This window comes from Podarcis muralis, chromosome 17 (genome assembly GCF_964188315.1).
Source record: "Podarcis muralis chromosome 17, rPodMur119.hap1.1, whole genome shotgun sequence".
Classification (NCBI taxonomy): domain Eukaryota; kingdom Metazoa; phylum Chordata; class Lepidosauria; order Squamata; family Lacertidae; genus Podarcis; species Podarcis muralis.
In genome coordinates, this window is record NC_135671.1 from 30,589,673 (window position 1) to 30,611,833 (window position 22,161).

The window sequence follows — 22,161 nt, forward strand, 5'->3', positions numbered from 1 at the left end:
TGCAGTTTGATGGTGGAGGGGGGAGGGCGACGAGTGTCCCACCCCATGGAAAGACGCCGACAGTATTTTTAGGAACGTGACAGTTATTGAAATCCAGATCATCTCTCTCCTTCTTTTCAGCGTTATTCCACTCCTTTTCCCCTCAGAGCCCTCGCTGAGGCGTTCGCACCTCAGGTCAAGCGCGGGCTTACGTTTGCGCGTTTTCCTTTCACTCCAGAGGCCTACAAAGCGGGCGAATACGACGAAAAAATATATATATTTGGCGGTGGGGGGGGGAATGTAGAACTGGCCACGAATTCTTGGGGTGCGTGGGGTTAAATATCTCCTCAGCTTCGCCAGGAACCATTACGCCGCGTCGGAGCCAGGAGAGGAGGAACGGCGGCGGCGGCACTTCCCCCCGGCTGCTTCCAGCTCACTTCCCCTTGTCTCTCCCTCACACACGCAGCGCCCCCACCCCAAGTTTTTAACGATCCAAGCCACCTCAGAGGGCGGCAGCCCAGTTGGGGCGCGCGCTCGGCGGCGAGGGGAGGCGGGGCGCTCGCGCTCTCTCCGCGCGCCTTTCCCGCTCCTCGAGCCCGATTGGCTGCGAGGAAGGGGAGGGGGCTTCGAGACAACGGGCGCGCGAGGGAAAAGGGGCGGCGGCGCCCCTTCCCGCTCCCCCCCCCACCCTCTCACCGCGTACAGACTCGACGCCTTCCCTCGTTCCCCTCACGCTGCGGGCGCGCGCGCTGACGGCCGCGTCTTTCGGTCCCCCCCCTCCCCGCTTTTTCTCCCGTCCCCCTCCCTTTTAACCCTTTCCCTTCCTTTTCTTTAGGTCTGTCCGCTCCCCCCCCCCCCCTTCCACCGCCCGCTGCTCTTTCCCCCATCCTTTCCTCATCCGGCTCGTCGGTCGGTCAGTCGGGAAGGCAGAGCTCGGCCGTGAGGCGGTTTCTGAGGAGGCTCGCTCTGCAGAACAGCCTCTGGGGGCGAGCGGGCGGGAGCTGGGTGGGTGGGTTGCCTGCCTGCCTGCCTGCCTGCCTTTAAGTCGAGGGGGGAGGGAGGCATTAATTGCTCGCTTCTAAACGAGGGCAAGTCGCCCCTCCCTCCCTCCTTCCCCCCTCCCCAACTTTCACGGTTTGGGTTGTGGACTCGCGGAAAGCTCCCCCCCCACCTCAAAGCGCGCGCGAGGAGGGCGGGGCAGATTCCGTCCACCCGTCTACGCCCCCCCCCTTTGTTTTCAGCCCTACTTCGCAATTTCTCCCAATTATTGATCATGATCACCGGAAATAATCGGGCAGGGTACTAAGGAGGGCGGGGAGGGGAGGGGGGAAAAACACCCCCACCCCCAATCTTTGTTCTTCGGATTCGCAAAGCGGTGGTTTAGCCCTCTTCGTTTTGCTGTAACTTCTCCCCTTCCCCCCTCTCCCACCCCACCCCCCCGTTTGAGGTCCCCCCCCTAGTTTATTTTTATTAACCCTCTTTCCCTAATAATCCAGGGAGGGGTCGGAAGACCGACGCATCTCTTTCTCTCCCCCCGACCCCCCAACCCTAAATCCAAAGTGCTGTTCGCAGGAGGAGGAACAGGAGTCGGAAAGAAGCAACCAGGTTAGTCATTCGTGTAAAAGCCGTGCTGCCGACGTGATATTGGCTTCTGACTCATTTTCTGTGTTCAAGATGGGGAACGCACGTGCATATTTTATTTTATAATTCTTTGTCTGAACGCAGGATGCTCCGGCGTTTGTGTCGACGTGCAAAAGCTACCGTGTGGGGAGTATAGTGTATTTTTGCCTTGTGTCATCTTAAAGCCCTTTCTGTTGGACCTTTAAAAAAACATATCTGTTTTTTAACGAACGAACGAACGGTAGCTTGGATAGAAAATACAATATCCTTGCAGACTTGTGTGCTAACGTGCGTTTTGTAGTAATTATTCTGCTTATTCCGTATAAGCAAACTCTGTGCCTGAAACAATGACCTTTGCTTTTCTTAGGGGCTTAACAGTTTTACACATTAATTTGGCTTCACTTCGTTTCTGTATGACAGTAGTTCCGTTTAAGACGTGGGTGTTGAATGCAAGTTTTTACTAACGCCGAGGCACAGATTTTTTCTTTTTAACTGTATCAAAAATGTAAAGCTCTGTTAGGCCAGTTTCTTTCCCCCTTTGAAGTTGCCTTAGGTTACACAGGGCTTTAGTAATTTGAGAATTTAACCATGTAGTTTGTCTTCTGTTGTACACCACTGTGTTAAGCTTTAAGTGTAGTAAACTAACCTGGATCTTTTCATTCTTTTTTCCTAGATATTGCTGGTGCCAGGTGCAGCTTTTTAAGGGGCCCAGTTCTGAGAGAGCAGAAACACAAGAGGAGTTTACTGTACTTTGAATCCTCAGAACCTAAGATTATTTTTTATCAACCTTCATTAGAGGGAGGAGGAATATAAAATCTGTCCCCCCACATTTCTTTACTCTTCAGAGCAGTAGTTAGGCATCACTCATTGGGGTACCAGGATAATACAGTTCACATGACAGTTTCTTTCTTATGGAGGCTCTGTGACCAAACCAAGCTTGAAGAGCTAAAAGGCACTGAGAGGACTTGATTACCTCCCTGGGGTGGGGTGGGGAGAAAGAGAGAAGGTCCCAAGAAGAGCCTCTTTGCACTGAAGGAAGATTGAAGCAACAGTCTCTGGATATTGCTGCTCTTCCCACCCCCAAGCGTTGGGTAAGTTACACTACCATTATTCACTTATTCATTCACTCTGTTCTGTTTCACTCCACCTCCACTCTACTATGTGGTGAAGAGACGTGCCTCAAGATGGTGAGCGTGGTGGTGGTGGGGAAGCAGGGATGACTGTGTGTGTTAGTGTAAAACATTGAAAAGAGGGTTTGTATCTCTTGCCTTGTGCATTACAAGTTTGGGGTTTGTGTGGAAATAGCTGGCACCTGCAAAAAGGAATGCAGACTTAATGGGTGTGGAGAGACTATCCCTCATAAGGGGATGACTCTTAGTATAATGGTACAAAAAATATGGATGAGTTGTACAAGTGAGTGGAAAAAAATCTCACACACACACACACACATCCCAAATGCATGGGAGGATGCACAGAATGAGTTGGAAGATTAAGCAATGTTTTATGGTTCTGCAGTTGGACAAACACAGTAGCTGAAACAGTCCTTTCTCTCCAGACTGGTGTCTTTTGCAAATAAAAAAGGGATGCAGAGTAGTGGTGGTATTGACGTACGGATGCTTTCAAAGAAGTGTGTAGTTTATCACCTGGCTGCAGTGGCTGTTTCTATAATGGAGAGAGGATGAACAGCCAGAATATGCAGCTGTATGCAGGCTTCCCTGGTTGTGTTAACGCTTGCTCAATTTCAAATTGTGCTTCATTTTATGCTTTTAACACCTTGTGAGCCACTTTGGAAGGCATATTCCTGAAAGGAGCCTATAATTAATGAAAGGAAATTCAAATATTTATGTTCTAAGAACCAAAATTTGCTTATACAGATGATGGAGCAGAGTTTTCAACCAATGGGGTTTACAGTATCTGAGATGTGGTTTGGAATTGTATTTGTTTTATTGGGGTGATTCAGAGGCAATACCAAACCATGATTTGGCATTATATGAACAAGCCTGGCTGGGCCCTCAGGCATGTGGACTTGGTTTCTTCTGCTGGATAAGCGTAAATAATTTGCTGGTTTGGGATGAGGTGGCAAACTATGGGTTACCTCATACTAGGAAAGGAGGTTATAAATTGCTGTGCAGAAGGCACTGGAGATGGGAGGTGGAGTTTGTGAGCCTGAGGGACCAGCCAGACTCATGGACGTAATGCCAAGCCATGTTTTGGTGTTATGTCTCAACCAACTCTTTACATGTAAGTTTTTACCTAAGTTTATTGAAATTCTGCACTTGTCCATTCTTCCTCTGGATCTTCTCATTTTGAAGTAGTATTTTAGCTAAATTATTTTTACATTTACACAACTGGGCTGTAATTTAAATGAATATGTTGTAAGGAACATTAATTCCATTATGTGGCAATTAACCTTTTGGGTCCTGTCCACTGTGGTTAGTGGGATTCAATCAGGCTGACTTCTATTCCCAGCCATATAGGAAGGGTTGCTCCTGCCTAGGGGCCAAACTACATGTCATATTTGTCATGTAATTGGTCCTTGAGAGCAAGCCTTTTCTTCTAGAAATTCCTAGTGTTCACCCCCATTCCAGATTGAGAATATGACATTAAGGAGCTTTAACCCTTTTCTATGGTCATGGTACGGATTAGCTCACACCATCTTCAGATCAGGGCCCCAGTAGAGGTCAATGGATTAAATTCTCCTGAGCTCATGGCAGGATCCTTGTCCAGATTGCCCCCTCCCCACGCTGGCAATATGTGAAGGAAAAGTCTTGTGCCCAAGATTTGAAAATCAAGTCTGGTTTGGCTTTAATCATCATTGTGGCTGAAGATTTTCCTGAAGAAAGTTTGTATCATGAAATAAACAATTTAGCTTTCTAAAGTAATCTTAAAAATAATTTTCTAGTTTCACACCAAGAAACAAAATCCGGTGCCAGAGATATTAAGGGGTAGGGCCACCCAGACAAGGGCTGTTCAGTTCTGCCATTGAATTCTATGGGATGTAGTAAACAATTTTGGACATAGTTGAATCAATGCCCTGCGGTCAACAGAACAGGTCCCCCCCCCCCACTCCAGTGGTATCCTTGAGTGCATCACTTTATATGGGCCATAGTTCTATGGTAGAGCTCCTACTTTGCGTACTGACTGTCCTAGGTTCAATCATTTGCATCTCTACAACTGCAGGTGATCAAAAAGATCTTTGCCAAAGGCCTCAGCACTTCTTCAGCAGCAGCTCCAAACCAAGTGTGCGTAACGGCTCGAGGCCCATCCCATTTCTAGGACTAGGTAGCCACAGGCAGATCTTACAATCTCTCAATGCTCACTTTTGTGTATGCTCCATTATTGGACTCCACATACTCCAGTTCTGCTGCTTAGAGACTTTAATTTGTATACCTACCTAAGTTGTTTCTCTTGCCTCCTCTCCCTGTTAAATAAATCTCAGCTCTTACTGCTCCCATCCTCTTAAATTGTGCACTGGTTGTTTCCCTACTTACTTTCAGAAAGCCTGGGGGCTGGAGATACTGCACACTATTTAGGTGGGCTCTGGTGTTCATACCTTCGTCAGTCTCATTACTGTTTGAACCCAAGTTTCATAGTTCCCTCCACAAAAAGGAATTGCTGGTAGCAGTGCATTTTTCATAACAAAATGGGGTGCTGGTACTCATATATTGATAAAAGTGCCGTGGGCGCCAGCACAAAATGGCTGCCATATGCAGCAAAAAAAGAAAAAAAAAGAAAAAAAGAATAATGTTGCAAAAAAAGGCCTTCTAGTAGAGAAATCAGGGGTTATGCTTAATTCACCCTTATAGGTGACTGGCTGTCATTCATTCCCATGGACACTCAAGGATAATATTGCAGCAGAGACAAAACCTCTCTACTAACCCAGACAATTGGGCTGAATTTCATCCACAATACCCCATTGTAATTACACAAAGTCTCTGCAGAGACCCATTGCCCCATCACCAGAGTCTCATGTTCTTATGGCTATGCAGTGTATACTATGCCTATTGTGATGGATGTTGTGCACTAGTGTTGTACAGTAGTTTATATTGACTAATTCAGGATGCATTCTAGTGATAAAACATTCTTACTTTGATAATAGTCTCTTGCAGTATACAAGACAGCATTAAAACATGTTTGTTTAAGCAAGCCTATCCAGACATGTAAAAACTTAAATGTGTTTTAATCTGTTTTTTTGTTGATTCTAGTTAGGTTTGTTTTACGTTTTTCTAAAACACTTGTTTTTAACTGTCTTTTGTTGATATTTTTAATTGTTATTTTTTGTAAACCACTTTGAGGTTTTGTTACAATCAAGTGGTTTACAAATTTTGTTAAAGAATAAAATAGTGCAATGCAATGATGTTAGGTAAAGGCTACTGTAGATTATTGTTTTCTTAACAGGATATTCATGCCATTTTGCTTCCCCCTCAGTGGAAAGGAAAGATACAAAATATACATGGAAACTCACAAAAATAAATTACTATATTCAGTTCGAGTAGATGCTTGTGAATCCTGGAACTGGGTCTGTCTCAAGTAGTAGGCAAAGAACTAATTCTGATTTTTCTCCTCACCCATCCCCCCTATTTTTCCACAGACAATGAAGGAATAGGTCACAATCACAAATCACATGCCTTAGATCTCATACCAAGTGGTGTACATTTTATAAATTGCCTTCAGGTCTAGTGGTGAAAAACATCTGGAAACATCTTACTCATTTTTATTGCCTGGCATAGAAAAGGAATACTTGATTTTATTTTATTTGGTAAAGAAATTACAGCTTATGGCTGCTGCATGTTAAGGTTGAGAAACAATACTATGTGATTGAAAAATTGCTGCAAGAGAGCTCCATATAAAATCTGTTTGGTTGCATTCTTGCTGCAAAATCTCACACTGCAGACAGAAGAAGTTAGGTCAGAACAACAGTTCCTGCAGGTATATGGTGGTATATAAATTCAATAAATAATAATAATAACAGTTCCTTCTGTTCCTGTCAGTTAAAAGGAGACAGGAAAATGGCTTGATGGTCCACAGAGACTAGGTTCTCCAATGTTTGCACCATTGTTGTCTTAAAGCAGACCAATTATATGGGGATAGGCTTGAAAATGTTTCTTGTATATAAAAAGCAGATTTGCAGGTCTCTAGCTACTCTTAAGATGGCCATTTTGATGTATTTAATGCTCACCTTATAAGGACTAGACTGCAAGAGATAACTGCCTTATCCAGTTCAGTCAAAATTCCACAATAGTGCTCTTATTGGCTTGTGATAGCAATAAGCCAGGCATTTTAGAGACCAGGTAACCATTTGTGTTGTGATCTTTTGATAGCGAACTGCTTTTTATGTTCACATTCAGCTTTGTACTCCAAGCACGAGATCACAGCCTTAAACTCTTTAATCCAGAGAATACATAACACTCACTGACCTGAACTTTCAACAACTAATGCGACTTTGAATTTATGCAGTACCTATAAAAAGTTCTGAAAGGTGGGAGTGGAGTCACTATTTAGCTAGTTGGATTATTATTGTGGAATAACTAATAACTAATTCTTCAGTAGGTGTCAATAGTGCGACCTAGGTGTGTATTAACATCTGAAGACAACTTTGGGTTTGGTCCCCATATGTTTCTGCTAAACATATTAGTATAGTGAGCAGCATTTTTTGCATGAAGATTATATCTGGGAAGTGTTGTATGCAAATGCAAGAAGGTATCTCTCCCACCTTTTTAATGCTTAAACCGGCTTAAACTCAACCAAGCAAGAACAGACCAGCCTTAAAACCTCCTGAGTCATCTTAACTACAGTTGCAGGAAAGTGTGGCAATGTCAGTGTGAGGCATGGTGTCTGCAACTATGAGTGTATTTAAACAGACCCTTAAGGTGACACAAGTTTCTAGTCAAGGACAAATCAAGAGAGACTTTGTGAGTGACTTTATTCATTTTAAGTAGCTGAGGCTGCCACAGTTGGCCTAAGAACCCTTTTTGTAGTAGGATAGGAGGCATGGCAAAATTAACTACACTTTGCTTCTACGGTGGAATCTCGTGTTACGTACTATCCCCCTTGTGAACGCTGCGGGTTACAAGCTCCGCTAACCCCGAAGTAGATGCTCCCGGTTGCGGCCTTTGCCCTGGGATGCGAGCAGAAGTCGTGCGTCGGCAGCAGCAGGAGGTGCCATTAGTGAAAGCGTGCCTCACGTTACGAGCAGTTTCGGTTTACAAACGGACCTCTGGAATGGATTAAATTCGTAACCGGAGGTACCACTGTATTATTTAGTTAGAAATGAAACCACTTTGTGTTGAAAACTCATGATATATATTGGGTGGGGACTGAATCTGGCCAGCGGTCCAGGTCATTATTTCCCCTCCCCATGCGGGTAAAATTTAGTAAGGGGACAGAGCCATCCGCACGGCAAACACTTGACATCACGGTGATGTCGGGTAACTTTTTATTACCTGCAGGGGCCTTCAAAAGCCCATTTAAAAGTGCTGTTTTTGCCCTGCATTTTTAATAGGGCTTTGTGCCTGGACACCCTTTTTATATTGAGTTGGGCTTTCATCGGCCCCATGCCTGGTGCCCCATATGACAACCAATGTAGGGCAGCTGGGCATGACTTGGCTGAAATGGGGAAGCTTGGTCGATCTAATTAGGTCCCAGGGCTGGCAGTCCCCCATCATATATTTTATCATAATGATGTTTATACCAAACTTGCAAGTTAGACTGTTTTTTTATTATCCCCTTTTAGTTCCTGTTTATTGCTTTCCTGGTTTGCCCAATAGTGCAGCAAATGTGCTAGGCATACAGTGTGATCCATGATTGGGGAAACCCCTAGCCTGTGGGCTAAATTAGGTCAAGCAGGTGTCCTAATCTGGTGTGTAGAGTTGTTTCTCCCAAACCATCCTCCCCTGCCCGTAATACCATATACAATATCAGGTGGGAGGCAGGTGAAGGTGTGGCCCTCACTTTCCAAGTGACTTCCAAGTGAAATGAATTTCCAAGTGACTTCTATTAGGAACACATTTCAGAGGTGTAAAAAACCCCCCGCTCATGTCAGTGGAGCACATGCAAGCCTGCTTTGCCTCTTTTTGTGATGTCTTTATGATGTTTGGGGGCTACTTCTGGGTTTCAACGTACAGTCATACCTCGGGTTGAATGTGCTTCGAGATGAGCACATTCGAGTTGCGCTCTGTGGTAACCCGGAAGTAACGGAGTGTTACTTCCGGGTTTCGCCGCATGCGCAGACGCTCAAAATGACGTCATGCGCAGAAGCGGCGAAAAGCGCCGTGCGCGTGCGCAGACGTGCCATCGCTGGTTACATTTGCTTCTAGATGCAAACGGGGCTCCAGAACGGATCCCGTTCGCATCTAGAGGCCTCGGGTTAAGTACTTAATTCGTTCCAGAGGTCCGTTCTTAACCTGAAACTGTTCTTAACCTGAAGCACCACTTTAGCTAATGGGGCCTCCTGCTGCCGGAGCACAATTTCTGTTCTCATCCTGAAGCAAAATTCTTAACCCTAGGTACTATTTCTGGGTTAGCAGAGTCTGTATCCTGAAGCGTATGTAACCTGAAGCGTATGTAACCCAAGGTACCACCGTACATGCACGTTATTCAGACATGCCTAAATTAGTCATTAGCTATAATCTGACATTATTATCCACCTGTCAAACTTGGCCTGCAGGGTTTGGGCAGATAAAGATCTTGGCACACCAGAGAGAAAAGGCTTTCCACTCCCGGAGTAGTTCATTGTTGCCCCAGAAGATGGTTTGATGAGCTTTGGGGTGGTACTGGCACTGCACTGTTCAGTGGCTTGCATGAAGCAGTGGTGGAACAGGTGGGCAGACAAATAAGGAATAGAAACTCTTCCGTTATGAGCTGTTCTCAACACACACTCACAAAAGATTTAGGATTTTTTGCTGGAGTCCGTGTGTGTGTGTTCATTATGAATATGTGTTCCTACCTGTAACTTCATGCCCAGCAAGAGGTTCACACATCAGAGGAATAAAGAAAGACTGGTTTATTGCATGAAATAAAAGGAGCATACATGAAATTAAAAAAGCCTCTAGCTGATGAACATCTTACACCCTTTTAAAATGTGTTTGTGGGGTGGGGGTTATTGGGCTTTTTGTTATTGTTTTTATCAGGTATTTTGTGTTTTTATATTTTTATGTTGAGAACACCCCCGAGATCTATGAATAAAGGATGGCATACAAATTTAATAGTTATAATTATAATAATGGATGCTGCTTCGGGCAGCAAGGCAACATATAAGCGAATAGAAAATCATACAGTACATACCCACCTTGATCTTAAAGAGTAAAAAAAATCCCTAACCACCCAAAAGTCTGAAGAATAGGCACAGCAATTTGCCACAAACTCACATTAAAAGTAGAGAGGAAAAGGGGAAGGTATCCCTAAGAGGAACCCAACTCAGGAATGAGAGATCTGTACCTTCTGCATAAGAGTTGAGCTCTCCCCATTGATTTACTGTACCAGCAAGGCTACAGCATCTCTCTCACTTGTTTCTTGGTCCATGGTCAGGTGATGCATGAAGCTGGTCCTTGAGAGTAGAGGGTCCCATTAGAGCCTGTGAGCTACCCAGCAATTGCAAATCTGGAATTTTAAGTACAATTTTCTACCAATGCACCCTTATGGAGAGGGGAGGGGTCTTTCTGGATGAGTATTCCTTTGTACCATTGTTTACTTACTACAAGTTCCTGTCTGTCTGTCATTTTGTTTACCTTACCCATTTTGAAATCTAAAGGTCATGATCCTCCTGCAAAACAACTAACTGGTTATCTTGCATGTTTCCTCAATCATTTTTTTCCTGTTTGCTTTTTATTAGTTTTCTTACTTGATGAACAAACACACACAGTAAAATAATAAAATGACAAAAACAACCAAAATGGAATACACACACACACGCATACATACAACCATAAATCCATAAGTTCTTACATACGGATTTATGTCACCATATTCTTTAATCCCAATTCCTTTTGTTCTCTAATAGACTTTCGTCTGCCTCAACCCTGATCTATTTTGTCTATTTGTTAAACTGCTCCTTTTATCCTTCCTTCATTTCCACAGTTTTCCACATACCATACTTGTAATCCATGTTGTGATTTGTGAAAATTAATCAAAGCAAATCCAGGTTTTGACTTCAGGACACTGTTTTTTTTAGATAATCTCTGTAAATTTCCCATTCCTTTTGGAATTTTTGGTTAGACTGTCTCCTAATTTCAGCTGTCATTTTTGCCAGTTCGAGATATTCAAATAATTTATCCTTCCATTCCTCTTTTATTGGTATGATTTCACTTTTCCAATTTCTGGCTATTAATATTCTTGTTGCCGTTGTAGCATATAAGAATATTCTCTTTTTTCATTTGGGATATCTGAATCTAAAATGCCCCAAAGGAAAGCTTCTGATTTCTTTATAAAGGTTTGCCTAAACATTTTTTTTAGCTCCTCATGTATAATATCCCAGAAGTTCTTAATTTTTTTTGCAACCCCATCACATGTGAAACAGTGTCCCTTCTGCCTGTTTACACCTCCAGCAAGTATTAGATTTTGCGAGCATGCTCAAGCGGTGAAACCCGGAAGTAACCCTTTCCAGTACTTCCAGGTCGCTACGGAACATGACCTGAAAGAACGTAACATGAGGTATGACTGTACCTTATATAGCTTCCTTATACAGTGGTGCCTCGCAAGACGAAAAGAATCCGTTCCGCGATTCTCTTCGTCTAGCGGTTTTTTCGTCTTGCGAAGCAACCCCATTGACAGCTTAGCGGATTAGCGCTACAGCTGTCTAGCGGTTTTTCGCGATCAGCTGTTAAGCGGGTTATCAGCGGAACAGCTGAAAGGCGGCTTAGCAGCTTAGGAAAAGGGGGGGGAAAGTGAAAAAAACCCCGCGGGGACGTGCAAGATTTTTTCGTCTTGCGAAGCAACCCCATAGGGAAATTCGTTTTGCGAAGCGCCTCCGCGACGGAAAACCCTTTCGTCTAGCGGGTTTTCCGTCTTGCGAGGCGTTCGTCTTGCGGGGCACCACTGTAGCATGTTTCCTCAATCATGACCTTTTGGAGGAAGATGCAATTGTCCATGCAAAACCTGATAGTTCCTTACAGGGGGTGATCATTAAACTTTGGTGGTGAGATGGAATTAATGAACTGATTTTTACATTAAGAATTAGGAGATCAGGATATGTACTCATGCCTTCCAGGTCATGTTTAAGATAAAGGTACCTCATAATGGGGCTCTCTCTTTATATCCACAGAAAAAGTTCAGATTCACACCCATTGTTACACTTGCTGCTCCCCTATGCTACAGGAAACACACAAGTGCACTATTACATGCTGGCATGTATGCAGCAAACACTCCTCGTGTGTGTGTGTGTGTGTGTGTGTGTGTGTGTGTGTGTGTACGCGCGCACACACACACTTAGTAGCAGTAACTATGCATGAATGCATGCAGCAGGAGCACATATGTTATCCTCTTGTACACATGGGATGTTGCTCCCATTTGGCCTAATTTCATACAGGTGGAGGAGCCTGGAAAGGGCAAGGGGGAAGCAAAAATGGAAGGAGGAGCAGGAAGCCCTCTGGCAAGAACAGTCAGTCACTTTCTCTAGCATATTGTTAGGCAGGTAGGAAGGAAGAATGTGGGGTAAGCGGGGAGAAAGTGAGCTAACCTTGCCCCAGTGTTGGCTCTGGCTTCTCCCACCATCAGCATGCGGCCCTTGATAGAGCAGGAACAGGAAACTTTTTTTTCTAACTATTGACATTCAGTACTATAGTCTGCCCAAGTCATTGCTGGGTCATTTTCTCTTGGAGAAACAGGTTTCACTTGGTCTCGATCTGACATTCAGACATGTTGCATAATTTGCCCTTGGATCAGTTGACAGTGATTAAAATGAGCATCGAAACTTGTAACTTCAGGAATCCACAGTGGATTTGCAAACCAGTGAAAGTGACAGGCCTGCGATTTAAAAAACACAACACATAATTTAAACATTCCGAACGAGGAATTGGTTGGCAGGGAGAGGAAATGTATGATCCTTGGACCTCAAAGTAGAAACTCAGCCATTTTCTTTAGAACTTTCTTTGCCAAATTATACCTCTCATCAAGTTGAGTCTTTGTGTCAGATTTCATACCAATATGACAAACTATTTGATTTTTAAGATTTTTATTATAAAACCTAAGAGTGTTGAAAAGCCAAGAAATCTTAAACTATAGGGCAACTTCCGTAGTTCTGTAATAAAACCCACTTTCAGGTTTCTGACATTTGTCACACTCCAGCATGACCAAGAAAGGGTGCCTGTGGTGGGGCTGTACAGATAGGGGCACAGCTCATTCTTGTTGCCCCACTTTCGGTGTTGGAATGAAAATGTCTGACTGCCAGTCAGGCGTCCTTTCATTATACAGGCCCTTTCACCATCCTACCTCAGTATTAAATCCTTGAGATATTTCATACTAGGTTTCGCATGTATGGTTTATGGAAATGATTAAATTCTCCTTAGGAACAGGGATCCTCCCTCCCCCTATGGTATTTGAGATTATCAGTGAAGGCATTTTTAGTAGTGTTACTAATCTTCCTGATGTTGCCATATTTTGCTATAGAACTAAGTAAATATGTGTTGCTTGCCAATCTTAAAGCAAACAAACAGCCTAAGTAGGCCCTGGATCCTAAAAGGATACTGTCAAACATTATTTATATATGAAAAATAAATGATTGATTGAAACAGTTGTATCAAAGACAGTTTAGTTAAATGTTTCAGCTTTCATCTTCCTCAGTAACACAGTTGGGATTTCAAATGGATGCTGTAAGCCAAGGTGACAGTTTTAAGAACACTCAGGATGCAATCATTCTAAGGAGTGTGGCATGTGCACAATTGAAGTCTGGATTGAAATGGATTGAGATTAAATTGATCACATGCATTACTCATTTTATACAAATAAATAGTAGTAAATGAGAAAGATAGAAACCTTTCTGTGTGCTAAATTTCTTTCTTTAATTTTCTAGACATTCCTTTCAAAGGAGACCTGACGTCTGTGGGACTAGTTCAAGATGTGTAGTTCGGTTGCTCCCAGGCTCTGGTTTTTAACGGATCGTCGAATTAGGGAAGACTACCCTCAACAACAAATCCTGAGAGCACTCAAGGCCAAATGTTGTGAAGAGGACCTGGACTTCCGAGCTTTGGTGATGGATGAAGTGGTCCTGACCATTGAGCAAGGAAACCTTGGTAAGAATAAAGGTTGTATGGAAAGGTGACAGTTGGGAGGACATGGTGTATCATACAGCTATGCCTCTGAATGCCACCTGCTGATAATTACAATTGTGAAGAGTGTGATGGCACTCGGGTCCTGTTTTCTGACTTCTCGTGGGAATCTGGTTGGCCACTGTGAGAACAAGATACTAGACTAGATGGGCCATTGGCCTAATCTTGCAGGCACTAATGCCTTTGCCTGTGAGCTGTTAAATTATAAATGCCAAAAAGCAAAACTAAGAAAAGTTTGTGTTTCATTTCAAATAGCGTTGTCGTATTTTTCTGCCTGAGTATTGTTTCAAGGCTGAGCGTCAACTCTTTAAAAATCAGTGGCTTAAGCACAGCCTCCTTTGCCAATGCTTTGGTTTAAGAGAGATTATTTGCCCCAATTTGCCATGTGTACAGTCAGGTTGTCAAGTGCTCGAGAGGCCCTCTGAGTACCAAGTGCTGGGTAGAAGCAGTCGCAGAGATTAAAGCTTCACTCACCACAAAGGCTCTGCATGTATTCCCTGATATTGCTACACCTTAATTTTAAAATTGTGGCTGTCTCCTAATCTCAACCGTCATTTTTGCCAGTTCGAGATATTCAAATAATTTATCCTTCCATTCCTCTTTTATTGGTATGATTTCACTTTTCCAATTTCTAGCTATTAATATTCTTGCTACACCTTAATTTTAAAATGGTGGCTGAGACATAGACTTCCATGCGACTCTACACCAGGGTAGACTGTGTCCCTTTTTCTACTGCTGCTCCTGCAGAATTCTTGGGAGCAGATAAAAATTTGCTGGAACTAGATCACGCCACCATTGTCTACAGAGACTTTCACAGTACAAATAACTTAGGTTTCCAATTCTGTTCTGACTCCTGTGATTCTTATGGCAACATTTCCAAAGTCAATGGGCATGGCTCTACTCCAGCCCAATTGTTTTATGAGAAAGGATGAGGACTTTACTATGCAGACCTTCAGCTTGGATATGAACTTCAACTCTGACTTCTTTATACATAGCACAGCAGGGTTGGGCAGCCACAGGGGCCTCCCTGTCAGCCCCACAGCATCATTACTTGTCTTACCTCTCCTCTACTACAATTAGGCTTGCAAAAATCCTTCTGTTGGAAACAATATGAGCTTTGGGGTTGTTGTTGTTTTTTGCAAGCCTAATTGCCATGGGGGCTAATCAGGAAGAGGGATTGCAGTTGATGAGGGAAGTGTTAAACTTTCCCTGCAAACCCCCTCCTCACTGAAAATGCCTTCCTTGCTGCAATTTGGGTTGGAAGAAGCAAGCTTAGTTGTTTGTGGGTAGGTAGATAGGTTTGTAATTCAAACACAGTTTGTGGTTCACATGATGATGTCCTCCTTGCTGCACTTTGGAGATGTGGTGTCTTGTTTCTGTTACCCTGAGCTCTTGGAAGGGACATCAGCTCTTGGAAGGGACATCAGCTCTTGGAAGGGACTGTACCCCTTTCCCTTCACCATGTTCCTGAAGAAATCAGGAAGATCATGCTCCCCAGAGGTGCCTAGGCCACCAACTGCTGTGAGCAACTTTGTGATCCACTGTTCCACACAGCTTTAAAATGGGAGTAAGCATCTACAAAATATAGTGGTACCTCAGGTTACATACGCTTCAGGTTACAGACTCCACTAACCCAGAAATATTACCTCGGGTTAAGAACTTTGCTTCAGGATAAGAACAGAAATCATGCAGCAGCAGGAGGCCCCCATTAGCTAAAGTGGTGCTTCAGGTTAAGAACAGTTTCAGGTTAAGAATGGACCTCCTGAATGAATTAAGTTCTTAACCCGATATACCGCTGTAATAAAATAGTAATATTGGAAAGAAGCTTTTATTACAGGACCACTTAATGCAGAGCTTATTTGCTAAAAATGATTTTGTGGATGAAATGACATAATTGGGGAGTGGCTTTGTAAAGATGGTGCCATTGTAGGACAATTGTAAATAAGAGGCTTGCATTTGATTCCTGCATTACAGGGGTTGGACTAGTTGACCCTTGGGTCCCTTCCAACGCTACGATTCTTTGTACAAAGTAAATAGGCCTTTGCTATGTGAACCTGGAGCTGAGCAGCTGGCCCTTTACAGCCGTTGCATGGCAAATTGTCACCACCTGGGGATATGTCAAGTCAGTCACTGCAATGAAGAATGTGCTTGTGGCAAGGTTGCTTAGACAGGGGAGGATAAAGGACAGCTGAAGAGGAAGAAGAATCTTGTGTGACAGGCTTGCCAGATTACAAAATGGATGCATGGCTAATGAATTGAACCTGGAGCTCTGGAATGAAGTGGAGAAGACAGTTGGGAGATGGTCTTACATAATTGTATTCTCCATGTAATCTCTACTGCCTAATCAGTTTTACTATCTTTTAAATGTGTGTTGAATTTTAGAGAATATTAAGTAAACATGTATTTGTGGCTGTAGTGGCCATGGATTGTTCCTGTGCTTGTCTCTCCTACAGGGAGATTTGATGTTTGTGCATGGAACTGCGTTCAAAACTCCCATTGTTCTAGGCACATTTTGCAACAGGGAATTTGATTAGCAAGAGCAGTTTCTGAGCTTTGGGCACAGTGCTGCACCTAAGATTTCAGATTAAAACTGCAGAGTGGAAGGAAAGGAGGACCCTTTTCTGCCTCCCCACTTCCAGCTACACTCTGAAGACTGGAGAAGAGACCCTCTTAAGAATATTAGTGGGGTGGGCAGGAGAAGGACTAGACCATATGAAAAGTGAACATAATATTTTAGCTGCAGTTCATTCATTTTCAGCTTTGTATTCTTATTATTAAAAAGTGCGCCTAGACATTTTGTTGTTGCACCCATAACCTAGGTTTAAGGTGCCATTTAGCTCCTAGCTTTCATATCTCTGTTTCTAACACTGGCATGGAATGATCACAGTTGTAGTGTGGCTGGAGGGCAGGCATTACATTGATGCACTTGGAGTAATTCTAGTCTGCTATGCAAGCAAAACAGACAATTTCACTTTTATTGTTAATATAGCAAAGAGTTCACCACCTCAAATCTTCTTGCAACAGTATAGTATAGATGGTGCTGCATGTTGTTATCTGGCCATCTTGTACTATCTCATCCTAATTTTTTTCCAGTGAAAGTAATGCATTAATCTGCCAAAGGTTTGTTTGAGAGAATAAGTTTGTATGTCTGGCTCAAGTGAGTTTTATGAATGAGTAGAGATTTGAATTTACGTTTCCCTGGTCTAAGTCAAAACAGTCTATCTGTCAAACCAAACGTGACACTCTCAAGGCAGAGGCTAGAGCTTAGTGATTGAGTTTCCTGGTTCAGTCCCTGGCATCTTGCATTAAATTATTTCAGGAAGCAGAGCTATATGTTCAAATTTCTAGAGGTACTATTTGCATGTGAAAGCACTAAATTACAACAATGGAAACAGGTTTCCTACTCTAGCAACTCTGATTGTGTTCCTGCACCATGCAGAAAACTCATTTTCAAAAATATCTTGATTTCACACCCACCCATAAAGTCTCAAGTTATTTTTATGCAAGACAGCTGAATTCTATAATTTGCCAACTACTTTTGCTCTCAACCCTTGCTTATATCTGCTTATATGAACTAACTGAAGTGTGTTGATTGGGCGGGCCTATGGGGTGATAAATAATCTATATTTCATCAAGCTTGTCTGTAGCGCCATAACCCTCTTGAACACCTTGCTCAAGAAGTGGGTATTTTGCAGCTGTGCAATACCTTCTGGATCCAGGGCCTCTTAAGGTGGGGACACACACCACAATCTCTTTCATGGTGACAGGCACAATTATCAGACCCCCTCCCTCAAAGATGCATTTTGATCTATTTCGATCCAGCTTTATTCCCGCTTTTGGCACCACTATAGCTTTGGTTACTCCAATTGATAACTTGTATCAAGGGAGAGATGAGGGAGGTGCAACCCTATTAAACCTACTCTTTCTCTCAGCAGCTTTTGACAACATTGACTATGGTCTTTTTCTGGAGTGACTCTGCAGGTTGTGGGTTGGGGCCTTGATAACACAGTGGTTTTGCTTTTGCCTTCTTGGTCATTTTCATAGAGTAAAGGTAAAGGTACCCCTGCCCGTACGGGCCAGTCTTGACAGATTCTAGGGTTGTGCGCCCATCTCACTTAAGAGGCCAGGGGCCAGCGCTGTCCGGAGACACTTCCGGTTCACGTGGCCAGCGTGACAAAGCTGCATCTGGCAAGCCAGCGCAGCACACGGAAACGCCGTTTACCTTCCCGCCAGTAAGCAGTCCCTATTTATCTACTTGCACCCGGGGGTGCTTTCGAACTGCTAGGTTGGCAGGCGCTGGGACCGAGCAACAGGAGCGCACCCCGCCGCAGGGATTCGAACCACCGACCTTTCGATTGGCAAGCCCTAGGCGCTGAGGCTTTTACCCACAGCGCCACCTGCGTCCCTTTTCATAGAGTAGCAGTGGGTAATATTTGATTGACCCCATTGCTGGGTCCCGTGAAACATTGTCAGGCTCTATCCTGCCCCCATGCTGTTTAACAACTATTTGAAGTTGTTGGGGGCAGCTATTGGGGTTTTACAGGCCAGTGCAATCAGCATTCTGATGACACTAAGTTCTACATATCTATACCATCCAATCCAAATGAAATTTGGTATTGGTGTTGAACCACTGCCTGGAGGCAATAATTTAATTTAATTTAACTTATTTTTAAAAGCCTGTAGTGGTGTTACTATTATTTACCATCTTGATTGTTTTTGTGATTCTTTGATATGTTTTGTTTTGATATAAATCACTTTGAGGTTAAAAAAAAAAAGCTGTATGTAAGAATGCTAAATATTTATTTAGCAGCTAGCTAGCTACCTAAGAGCACATTGCCTCCAGTATTTAGCATATGGTATTCTGACTGCACCTGTAATAAAATAATATTTCTTATTTATCTTTGGGTGCAGTTCCTTTTAAATATTGCTAATGGGAATATTTTTGGGGATCCCAACATAGACTTTGAAGCTGAAATTAATAGTTTTTAATATTTGATTCCAAACAAATCTAGTTACAGGGGTAGCTAACCTGTGACTCTCTAAATGTTGTTGGTATCCAGCGCCCAGAGTCCTTGATGCTGACTGAGGCTAATGGGAGTTGGCATCTACCATCTGGAGAGACAAAAGCTAGCAACTCCTCTGTTTCAGTATAAACACAGGACCACCAACAATGGTCAAAACACTTTTGTTTCCACACTTCCAGCAATAAATCGAGTTTTATTGATTGTTTAAATATTAATCTGTAAATTGCTTTGAGGTTTGTTTGTTTTACAATCAAGCAGTATATAAATTTTATGAAATAAATAAATTGTTGTATTTATTTTTATTGTGATAACATCTTAAATCAGTTTTCCTCTAGTGTAGAATCTATTCTATATTAATTTCCCCCATAAATAATTCCATTATCCCCTGGAAATTTCTCTTGTGCCTTTTGTTGTCCACTTTTCCAAATAAGCTGGGCAACTTGTTTTTTACATACAACAGCAAGTGATATTTGAAAAGTGCTTTCTTTGGATTATGACAAAGATGCATTTAAAACATATTGACTCTTAGTTTTCATATTACATTACTTCTAATAAAGTCTGATTCATAAATACTTTTAATTGTGATCTTATTTCTCCCATTTTCTGTTGAAAGGATTTTATTTGTTCTTTTATCCCGTCTTTATATAAATAAGAAAGGTGATTGTACTGGACAAAATACTTTCCTGTACAGGCAATGGCCAATTTAGGCGTGTCCAAATGTCTCGCAATCATGCGCACACGGCGTCAAACCTCGAAGTAGCCCCTAAACGTTATAAAGATGTCACAAAAAAGGGCAGGGGGCAGAGGGGGCTTACAAAGTTAAGGGAGTGATCCTGAGCACAAAAAGCTAGTATAAATTACCTCAGCTTCTATTAAGCCGACGTATAGTATGTCAGATCCAGAGTTTCTTCAGGATTCTTAGGTGGAAAGAAGTGCTATCTAGGCTGGGCCCATTCTGGGGAAATGGAAAAAAAACTACAGGAGAGCCAGCTTAGCCAGCATCACCATGGGAACTGTGGCCTTCTGTTGATGCACAGAGAGAGTTTTTGGGCCCCGTAATCAGATGCAAAGGAATTGTGAGGCTGCTCACATATAGCCCATGGGTAGCATCTTGCAATCACAAGCACAGGAATGCAAACAAACGAGATAAAGTGCACATGGTGTTCCCAGTAGTGCCTAGTGCAGCAGCCAGTCAACACATGACCAGGGAAGGGCCAGGTCACAGAGATCACCATCACACCCTGCTCCTCGCGGCACGCACACCTTGCAAATGCCCACACAGGCTATTGTAGGCCCCCACCCACCCAAAAACATGCATATGCAGGGAGATGTGACTGGGCAGTTACCAAAAGTACCCCAGAGCCAAAAGTACCCACAGCCAAAGGCACAGCAGAAGCCACAATAGGCCAGGAAGCACAAGTGTACCTTGCAACAGGTGGGTGGGCGGGCGGGTTGGTGGTAGGAGCATCCCTGAGGATAGGCAGCAGGTGCTACCACCACCGCCACCTCTTTGCCACAGCAGCGGTCGCACCTGCTGTCGTCTTCCCCCATCCCACTCAGGCAGCCGCTGTAGCCGGCCTCTATACACACACTGTGTGCATCTGATCAGAAATGTGGGGGACAATTCCTGAGTCCCCACAACAGCCATGTCCTGACAGATACAGAAGACTCCGACAGAAGGTCTCCAGCTTACCACAGGTGGCAGCACACACCCCTATTCATAAGCTTTGAACACCGTATTCAGACTTCACCATTGCCTGTAACTGCATTGCCACCTCCCAGCGTGTGCACCACAATTGAGGCCGTGGCAGCATCCTACCAAAGATCTCCAGCTTTGCAACACTCTTCTCCCGCCTGAGCCCACAGCACTGCCACTGTCGGAAGATGAGCCATGGCCCTGAAACCGATCTCTTTACAAGAAGACTGGGAAGTAGGCAATGTTACACTGATCTCTAAAAAGGGATCGGACTTCCAAGGAAGGGACACGGGACTGAACGTCTTTTGTTGATAGGTTGCTGATGGAGATAATTGTGTGGTGATTGATGGAAGCAGGGCATAAATCTTGGTTATTGAATTCACTCTAGAGATAAGAATGAACAGAGGGGATTAACCTCTGATGCTCTGAAAAAGCTGTTTTTTACGTATGGAGATGGAAGTGGAGAAGTCGGCTCCTGGGAACCCTGATGGGGGTGAACAACATCAACATCTTGCCCAAAAGCCATGTTAAGAGCCTGGATGGGCATGGGATCTGCAAATTATCCCTTTCTCTAATTATCTCTTCCTGCTGGGACTTGGGGTCAATGGAACTTTGACCCCAATGGAACTTTATTCCAACAGAAGATCATGGCGGCAAGACTTTGATATGTGCAAAGGTGGAAAGACTGATATTTACGAACAATGGAAGGGTGGTTGTTAACATTACTGGACTTAGCCGAGATGGTGAAATTGACATGTTTAATCAGAGAAAAAAGACTTCTAACACATTTGCTAAGGATCGAAAACCTCTTACAGATTTTTTGCACGATAAAATGAATTAATGGCATTTGGGTTTGAAGACTGAAGATAATGTTGGTTTATAGAAGGTGGTTTTGTTAGGTGCAATACTGGAGTGGATGAGTTGAATAATGTTTACAAATAGTTGATAGACTAATCAGAAGTTATTTATTTTTCTTTCCTTCTCCCATTGTTTCTTCTCTTTTTCTTTTATCTCCCCCTCTCCCTTTTGTGGTTTGTGTTTCTATATAACTTTTTCTAAAATCAATTAGAAAAAATAATTTTGTGGGATCTCTTTGTTTCTGAATCTGAAACTAATTTATATTTGGCCTGTTTCAGTTACTAAAATGTATTTTCAGGACACATAAAACCCAAAAAGAATGGATTACAGCTAATGAGGAATTTTGCCATAGAACTCAATAGGGCATTGATTCAATTCAGTGCTGATTCCCAAGTTGGCCTTAGCCTGAGAGGTCTCATGTTTTTAATCATGGTGTTAAAATGACCACTTTGAAACAATAGAAAGCCATGTAGCCCTTAGTGCACCCTCAGATTTTTATTTTTAGCACAGCAACATATTGCTGTAAACTCCAGTTTCTTGTGGCCTTGACCTTCCCTGCACAGAACTGGCTGTCAAGTGCTTTTAAACTATTCTTTAAGATTACTGCTGCTCTTTCATTCTGAAGTGCTTAAAAGTATTTCCAGAGTATTAGAAATACATATTTGTTAAAGAGTTAATGTGTGTCTAGAAGACTGATAGAGGGAAACTTCTCTTCCTCTTTTTT

The 22,161-nt window shown here is 43.1% G+C and overlaps 1 protein-coding gene across 21 annotated transcripts in view; it reads left to right on the top strand.

The window, feature by feature from the left end:
* Nucleotides 1-672: 672 nt before the first annotated feature.
* Nucleotides 673-22,161, top strand: part of RIMKLB (ribosomal modification protein rimK like family member B) — a 46,689-nt gene continuing 25,200 nt past the window's right edge. For 17 of the 21 annotated variants that reach the window (XM_028712967.2, XM_077921408.1, XM_077921409.1 and 14 more), the window contains exons 1-3: nucleotides 673-1,584; nucleotides 2,273-2,690; nucleotides 13,604-13,823. In XM_028712967.2, the coding sequence (XP_028568800.1) occupies nucleotides 13,649-13,823 (175 nt within the window). In that variant the 5' untranslated portion in view covers nucleotides 673-1,584; nucleotides 2,273-2,690; nucleotides 13,604-13,648. The remainder of the gene's footprint in view (nucleotides 1,585-2,272; nucleotides 2,691-13,603; nucleotides 13,824-22,161) is intronic. The other 4 variants (XM_077921422.1, XM_077921424.1, XM_077921423.1 and 1 more) reach the window with 1 other exon arrangement.